Source organism: Stegastes partitus, unplaced genomic scaffold (assembly GCF_000690725.1).
Source record: "Stegastes partitus isolate 25-593 unplaced genomic scaffold, Stegastes_partitus-1.0.2 Scaffold424, whole genome shotgun sequence".
In the NCBI taxonomy this organism is placed as follows: domain Eukaryota; kingdom Metazoa; phylum Chordata; class Actinopteri; family Pomacentridae; genus Stegastes; species Stegastes partitus.
The window spans coordinates 28777-37740 of NW_007578155.1; the positions used below are offsets into that span (position 1 = coordinate 28777).

At 44.1% G+C, this 8964-nt stretch overlaps 1 protein-coding gene across 1 annotated transcript; it reads left to right on the plus strand.

Moving 5' to 3' along the window:
- Positions 1–3330: 3330 nt before the first annotated feature.
- Positions 3331–7767, plus strand: LOC103360258 (potassium/sodium hyperpolarization-activated cyclic nucleotide-gated channel 1). Its single transcript, XM_008285946.1, has 3 exons — positions 3331–3366; positions 3958–4195; positions 5630–7767. The coding sequence occupies exons 1-3, from the start codon at positions 3337–3339 to the stop codon at positions 5800–5802; spliced, it is 441 nt and encodes a 146-aa protein (XP_008284168.1). The 5' UTR covers positions 3331–3336; the 3' UTR covers positions 5803–7767.
- The last annotated feature ends 1197 nt before the right edge of the window (positions 7768–8964 follow it).

The window sequence follows — 8964 nt, forward strand, 5'->3', positions numbered from 1 at the left end:
AGTCAGTCAGAGCTGATGAAGCCTCTTGGATGAAGGTGGAACGTCTTCAAGGAACTCAAGCAGGTCCAGTTGCAACGCTTAAACTACCAGAATAACCACGACCTGGATGACTGAGGATCTTCACAGACAGCTCTCTAAAGTTTATCCAGATGTTGCTCGACTTTGACCGCTATAACACGTTTTGTTCTTGGTGGTTGTTGAGGAAAACTACAAAGTACTCCCTGTTTACTGGTTAAGTCGGGGGGAAGAACCGCTGATCCCAGGTTGAACCCACCGTGAGATAAACAGCTGATCTGCAGGTTGTGTGTTCTGCTTACCGAGTGTTTCCTGTCGTCTCTCGTCAGGTGTCAAACGCCAACCTGGAGGTGGTCCGGCTGTTCTTCCGCATCCTGTCGCTCTTCATGATGATTTTCCTGCTGTGCCACTGGAACGGCTGCATCCAGTACTTCGTCCCGATGCTGGAGGAGTTTCCCAGCGACTGCTGGGTCCGCAAGGAAAACCTGATGGTGAGGCTCGTCTGACCAGAACCTCCTCTGTGGGAATCATGATGGGTTTTATTACCTTTGTCTACTTTACCTGCCAACGGTGTAAATAACAGATCATGCTGATCGTTTGCTGGTTCGAGCAACTCTGTACAAATTAGGGATCAACTGATATCCACCGTTGGTAGGCCGAGAGAGGCTGATAACCAACATCTGGACCCGATGGACAAAACATGTGGATATTCACAGCATGTGATAGCAGAGACCCTCTCATTCATTATTAATGATTACTGTAACTGAATATGTATGATAGGAACAGAAGTGATGACAGCTGAGCTTCAGGTGGCGCTACGATACCCTCCTGTTTACTGTGAGATCGATCGATTGAGATCAATAACAGTTTGTCTCCTTCTGTCTCTTTTATGATCCATTAAGGTCCAGATCATGAAGCATTTAAAAAAAAATAAAAAATTCAGATACAGTTTGAGGTTAGTCTGTGACTGCCTCCTAACTTAGCTGCTAACCGTTAGCATAGCCTTTGCAGCTACAAAAACAGCTAATGTCCTGATTTGAAACGACGGGTGACAGCTCCTTGTTCTGTGTCTTTGCTAGAGAGACGTGTCTGACACTTAGATTGCTAAAGTTAGTCTGATAGCGTTAGCTGCAGGCTAACAGGCACAGCTAACCTCTAAGCAATAGCCGTAGCCTAGCACTGTCACCACCACTTGCTAACAAGCTAATTCTTGGGTGCTGCTCTGCTCTGCTGAGCAAATGTGCTCATCTGTCTCTCTGTGTAAACAATCGTTTTCGTTGATTGGCTGCTGCTCCTGACGTGGACAGCCAGTCAGATGGGTCTGTGGGCGGGGCTTTGAGAGATAAAGCTGCTGCATCAGAGCTAAAGGAGCGCATTTAATTTATTTTGCAGTAATTGGTCACTGATAATAATCTAATAATGCTAAATATCGGCCTCAGTTATCGGTTGGGCAGGTAATCGGTAAAAACTCATGACTTGTACAGTAGGAAAGTGTTCCTCTGACAGATGAAGCCTCGACTCTTGTCCTACAAAACATCACTAAAGATGAAACTCTTTCTTCCAGAACGCTACGGTGATCGTGAAATACTCGTGGGGAGTTTTCCGAGCTCTCTCGCAGATGATCGCGCTCTCTTACGGCTCCATGGACGCTCCAACAAGTGAGCATTGAAGGTTTTCTTTATGCGCCACCTTAAAAACATCACAGGTGTGTCTCTAAAGGTGCGCTTCGTCCTCCAGATTACGTTGAAATGTGGATCGTCATGGTCAGCATGGTGTCCGGCTGTCTGATGTACACCGTCCTCGTGGCCAACGCCACGGCCATGATCGTCAACGTCGACCCGGCGGCCAAAGAGTACAAGAGCAAGGTACCGCGGCCACAGCAGCAGACATGGCATCGCTAACGAGTTGTTAGACGTTGTTAGAACCAGTTGATTGAAACCTTCATTTCTGTTTTGGTGCTTTCAGTTTATTTGTGTTGCACATAATCACCACATTTGTATTCACAATATATTATATTAGATAACAGAAATACATCAAATGAGCCATTTCAGATTACTACTAAAGACAGATTAATTTACTACAAAAATATTAAATTACTGAAAGAACATATGCATTATATAAATTACTAAAATCATTTATCAGATTGAACGTTTTCACTTCAAAGTAAAATTATTATTATTGTGGTTGTTTTTAGTATTAATAGTCATAATAATAATAATAATAATACAGATTTATTCTTTTAGATAAAATTGTAATTTCTTAAATAATGACTTGTCTTCTTATTTATAATATACATCCATATTTTTCTTTAATATTTATTTCTTTAACTTTAATTAATCTGCTTATTTATGGTCATACATTAAAAAATGTGTATTTATTTCTTTAATTTCTGGTTACTTTTCTTCTTATTTTTATTTCTTCATTTATTACATAATTTACAGTTAATCTATTTACTCAAGGTTATACATTTAGATTCTTCTCGATATTATTTCTTTAATTATTCTATTTATTCACGGTTATATGTTTATGTTTTCCTTGATATTTCTTTAACTTCTAATTTAGTTATTTTTTCATGTCAAAACATTTATATTTTTCTTCATATTTTTTAAATTTCTAATTAAGCTTTTTACGTTTATATTTTTCTTGATATTATTTCCTTGTTTCACAATATACTATTTATTCATGGTTATATATATTTTTTCTTATTATTTTCTTTTTAAATAACTAATCTATTTATTCATGGTTATACTTTAATTTTCTCTTCTTGTTATTTTTTTAATGACCTGTTTATTCATGGTTATATTTTTTCTTAACATTTATTCCTTTAAATCATAACTAATCAGTTTATTCATGGTTATAATTTACATTTTCCTTTATTTATTTATATTTTAACATCTAATTAATATATTAATTTATGGTTGTACATTTACATTTTTTAATATTTGCTTCTAACTTTTAGGTGTTTCTGATTTATTCTTCACTTTGCAATGCTAACATGTAATCATGACTCATGGCTGAATTCATTTAGATGCTGGTGTCCACGTCCTGCTCTCAGCCAGCATCGCTGTGGAAAGTAGACACGGTTATGAAACGTGATTAGACATGCAGCCTCGGTGGATGTTAGTCCTGCAAACGTCATGAATTATGTGCGTGGAGGCGAGTCGCGCCTGAACAAATGAAATAAACTGCTGTGACTGTGTGCAGATGAGCCGTCTGGAGCACTACATGGCCTTCATGAAGCTGCCGCCGGAGCTGCAGCTTCGCATCAACAACTACTACCAGGCTCGCTACGGCGGCAAGTGGTTCGACGAGAAGGACGTCATGGACACGGTGTCCTCGGCGCTGAAGGAGGTGCAGCTGCAGCTAATGCTCGACCCTGAGCCGCTTAGATCTGATCATAAGCCTTTGGGTTTTTAGTTATTAATACCCCAAAGTTCTCATGGATGCAGCACTTTATATCTGTTTTATATTTGCTGTTTGATTTCACTGAGCAATAACAATAAAGGAGTTCTGTTTTATTCTATACTGATACCGACAGCATGAGAAGTTAGTTTTATCATCATTTAGTCAGTCAGAAATCTAAAGATATTATATTAGAGTGATGTAAGAGAAGAAAAGCTGGAAATAAAGTCATGATAATATCAGTATAAAGGCACGTTTTTGTTCTGAGGTGCATTTTATTTACCAAATTATTGTCATGAATCTCCATCTACAGTTTATTTGTATGTTATCTCCTCTGGTGTTATGTAGAATCGTGCTTCCTCAGGTCCTCGATCCCTGTTTTTGTGTTTTTTTTAATCCTTTATGTATAACATGATGCATGTTTAATCCGTTCCTGCACTCTGTCGTTACATTTCATTAGTAAGAAAAGTGCCCGCTGGATAAAGTCCGATTGACTGACTGGTCCTGTTCTGTTCTGTTCTGTTTTGTTTGTTTTTCCAGCAAATCCTGACGGTGATGTGCAGCCGGCTGCTGAGGAACGTGCCCATCTTCCAGAACAGAGACGAGAACTTCATCAACGTCATCCTGCCGAAGCTGGAGTACGAAGTGTACCAGGAGGGCGACGTCATCGTCCGGCAGCACGTCCCCGGCGACCGCATGTTCTTCATCGACCACGGCCAGGTCCTCATGGAGGCCGACTCCTATGAGAGGGAGCTGTGCGACGGAGACTTCTTTGGAGGTCGGTCGGATTCACTCGGGTTCCTAATTTCCCCACTAATCAGTTTAACCGTCGCACTGGAGGGCTTTAGGGGCAGCACAGTGGTTCTACTGGGGACGTTTTTAGGCCGATTCTGATTATTAGTGATCAAGAACAGCTGATAACCGACATTTGGAGGCGATGTGTGTTAGATGTGATGGTTAACAGCACATGACAGCAGAAAACCTGTCATTCATAACTTCTTCATTAATTAGGCTGAAATTAGAAACAAGAGTGATTGAATTAGGACTGAAATCGATCCGTTTGTCTCCTGCTGTTCATCAGGTTTCCAAATCTTTCATCGTTTATCAATTTTATCGCCTGCTAAGGTCCAAATCTTAACATTAATTACTGTTTTCCTGTTTCAGGTTAATCAGTGGCTGCCTGCTAACTTAGCCGCTAGCTGCTAGCTGTTAGCGTAGCCGTAGCTACTGTGAGAGGAGCTAACTTCCTGTTTTGTGTCTCTGTTGAAGAGACATTTCTGAGACCACAGAGTGACGACGGACAGAGAGAGGAGGCTGCAACTCACCTGAAGCCTTAAATTTATCAATAATCGGTCAATATAAATACTAATCGTTTCAAAAACACAGTGATCAGCAGCTATCCCTGGTTTTTGCAGAGTTTGAAGAACATTTTCCCCCCTTACTTCCAGAAGTATTCGACCGTTCAGGTCCTTCTAACTCCCGTCAGACTCAGTGGAGGCGACGGGAGTTTAATTTGCTGCACAGAAAGCAGCAAAACTTTAAACTCTCGTCTCTTATAATTTGCTGTCAGTTTTCATAAAGGCTGTTTTTATTAGACAGTCGTCCCAGTCGGAGCTGTTCGGAGGCCCCTTCTAAAACAACCGTAATTAATTTTCTTGACGAGCGCCTCCACCTCCTCCTGCCAGACTCCATTTAAAAAATCTGTCAGTTTCCCTCATTAGACCGACGGGTCGGCGTAAACACATCTGGCTGCGGATTATCTACTGTAACGCGGCGGATGTTTCCAGGAAAACTTATTTCTGGTGCCATCAAGCTGCAAGAAGTGAAATGAAACTCTGCTGTCCTACAGATGCAGGTATTAAGAGCTGATCTCAGCTTTGTGCAGAACAAGAGCTTTGAAACGCAGTCGGTACGAGTAAAGTCACAGAAACTTTTTGATTTCCACGTGTGAGCGAGATGAACTCTGTCCAACCGAACTTAATAAATCTGTCTTTTCCAATTTGGTTCATTTAATTCTCGGGCTTTAAGTGGGAGCGGGTCCTAATCTGGTTTTTGGCAGCAAAACCCTCGGCAGAGCTAAGCAGGCTTCCTCCCCCCACACCGACCGGCCCGCCGAAGTCCGCTTGTTTAATTTGGGATTAATTGTCAGATCTCATCCCCGTCATTAGGGTTTACCCGCTCATTAACCACGGCCCTGTGCTTCCCTTAACAGAGACGTGCGTGCTGACCAAAGGCAAACATCTGGCCACGGTGAAGGCGCTGACCGACTGCCAGTGCTTCTCTCTGTCCTGGGACGACTTCCACAAGGCGCTGGAGGGCTTCCCAGATGTCAAGAAGGACTTAGAGAAGATGGTCCAGATCGACTCGGATGGTGGGCTCGTGTGAGACCAAAAAGCGGGACTTGCTTCGTGAAAAGGACAGACGCTATGCACTTCCAGGGCATTTCATGTGGTTACGTAAGACTTTGCTCACGTGGACGCAAGCACTTGAGACGGACGGGTTTTTTTTCTCTCTCTCTAGGAATCATCTGTCTTCTGATTCATCAGTAATAATCAGCAATAAACAAAGACCTCAGCAGTACAGACTTGAGACATTTGACCTCCCTGTTGGCAGTTTAGCATCGATGTCTTAGCTGTAAAACGAGAGAGACAGTGAAGAAAACTCCAACCCATCCATCATGACGTAGACCCACCCCAGCAGCCACAGCATTCAATACATAATCGTAACATCCACTTCCCCGTCGCATTTAGTGCTCAGGAACAGCTGGAGGAACACGACCAAGAGCCCCGAGACAAACTCCAAACTCCACAGACCTCAATCCGACCTGACAGCGGGCTCGTGAAAGAAAAAAAAAGGACATTTGGCTTTATTAGTCGGACAGACGCTATGCATTTCCAGGGCATTTGATGTGGTTACATAAGACTGTGCTCACATGGACGCAAGCTGGACACTGAGATGGACGGTTTTAGAGCATTTCTTCCTCTCTAGGAGTCACCCTGTCCTCTGATTCATCAGTAATAATCAGCAATAAACAAAGACCTCAGTAGTAAAGACTGAAAACATCTGATATCCTTGTTGGCGTTGCAGTTTAGTGTCGATGTTCGGTGCATTTCGTAGCTACAAAACAAGAAAGACGGGGAGGAAACAGAAGCAGTCGGATGATTGCAGGTTTTAAACAAGTTGTGACGTCAGATAAAGTTATTTAAACGACGATATTTAGCAAAACTATCACCCATTAATCACAGTTTAGACCAACAACAACCACCGATCAGCCACAACATTTAAAGCACTGATGAAGGGACTAGCACTGATTATCTCATTATAGTCCAGTGTTCTGATTGGATAACTTGGGTTCTAGCATTCACAGGGATGCTACTCTGTCGTCCACCAGCTACCTGCCACACTGCATCCACTGCTCAGGAACAGCTCGAGGAACACGACCAAGAGCCCCAAAGCATTGCCGCAGTCTCCAAGCTCTACAGACCTGCAGACAGAGGTCCCAACCCGCAAGATCCACCACTAAGATGCATGTACCACCCCCATTCTTCCTTCATCCATGTTCCAGTGGGGGGCTTATAAGCACTTTTAAATGTTGTGACTGATTCGTGGAGCTTTCCTGCGCGTTATTATCAGCATTTACGGTAACCTCAGCTTCAGCATTATCTCCAGACGTGATCTGGCTAAACTTACAAACACTGCATGTCCAGACTTCTTGTGTTTCTCCCCTCTGTGGACCTAGTTGTTGTGCTACCTACCTGTTCTCACGTCTAGATGCTGATATCGACACACGGACCTGTGTACAATGGCAGCGCTAGCATTCTGATGTTCTGGCATTCATTGTATTTACGATCATTAGCAGCTGCAGGTTGTGGACACGTCGAGTTTTGCAGGTATTTGGTCACAAACCAAAGTATTATACAAAGCGGACTTCTGACCTCACTCTGGTTCTGCTCTGGGGACCATGTCTGCACAAAGTTTCATGCAATCCAGCTGATGTCGGTGGAGGTATTCCAGTCTAAACCAAAGTTGACGGTGTAAATGCTATACATGTGTAGTTCAGTTTACCGTTTCCTTCCATCCAACACGCTCACTACAAGAACAAACTGTTCACTTAACATCGAATTTATCTCGGACGCTCGAGATGATCGAGTCATTCATTTCATCTGTGTTTGGTCGTAACCTTTTGGCTCATCGGTGTAGACGAAACCCAAGTTACTCACTTCAGAAGAAGGTTAAAACTCATGTATGTATTTTTTCTCTATAATAACATTTATTTGGAAGTAATATTACAGAAGACACGCTAATGCCACTGTGAACGCAACAAATACAAGCCGATGTTGTACTACTGAACAGCAGCTTGTCTCGTCTTACTTTCATCCAAACACACACACGGTGCCCGAAGCCAGGCGGTGTTTGTACTCGTAGAGGTAATACGAGGCTGGAGGGAAGTTGCACTTCATCTCCATCCTGCCCGGCACCACGTGGACGGCCACGCCGGATCCCAGCCCCTCCTGCAGCTTCTGCAGCATCCGCGACGCCAAGTACCGCCTCGCCCTGCCCGGGTCTTCCTCGATGGACGCGTAAACCTCAGGCGGCGGGTTGGGGATCTTCCACTCCAGGTCCACGATGAGCTGGTGGATGCGGCTCTTGTCCAGCGAAGTCGGTGCGTCGCGGTAACACGCCACCACGTGAGGGATTGGAGCTTCGGACGCGACGGAAAGCAGATTGTTGGACTGCTCTTCTGTCAGTACGTCTTCCTTTTCCTCGTCACCTTCCTGCACCTCCTCGTCCTCCGTCGGTCCCACGGCCGGGTGGAGCATCACCGCCCAGCGCAGCCAGTCGTAGTTCTTCTCCAGGGCCTTCAGGATGTCGGCCGCCGCCTCCTCCGGCGGTGCTCGCTTCTGCACGGCCTCCTGGAGCTGCTGCCGGATGTCGTCTTCCGCCTGTTCCAGGAAGTAGCTCAGGCAGCGGCCTCCCGAGTTCTTCATCTTCCTGTAGAGGGCTCCCATACGGTCGGACCAGCTCTTCATCAGCAGAGCCTGGTCTCTGCCGGTCAGAGACGCCTGAGTGAAGAGACACAGCAGACCGGTGCCCAGGACGAAATTTATCTGTCAGGAGAAAGACAAGGAAAAGGGCAAAGGCTGAGCTTACAGGCAGCGGTAAAGAAAGTGATCTCTAACATCCGTTTTACTGTGTAGATGGGTTGTTTCAGCACATGGCCTCACCGATCTCCAAACTGTTCACTACCAGTACATATCACTTGGGTTTTACTGATACCATAATCGATACCAGTCTCTATATTTAAGGACAGAAGACGAGGATAAAAGTTGTCTGTGTGATTATTAAACTGAAACATAACGGTATACTACAGAAGTGCTGAAATCGACGCCAACAGCTGTGACATAGCAAACACCCGACTCTATAGACCTATAAATAAAACTAACTCCTGCTGTTACCTGGGTTCTTAGTTCTGTTATTCCCTGTAGCGTGTCCATCAGAGCCATTGGGGTTCGGAGGATCCGCTACTGCACTAGCATTAGCTGCTTT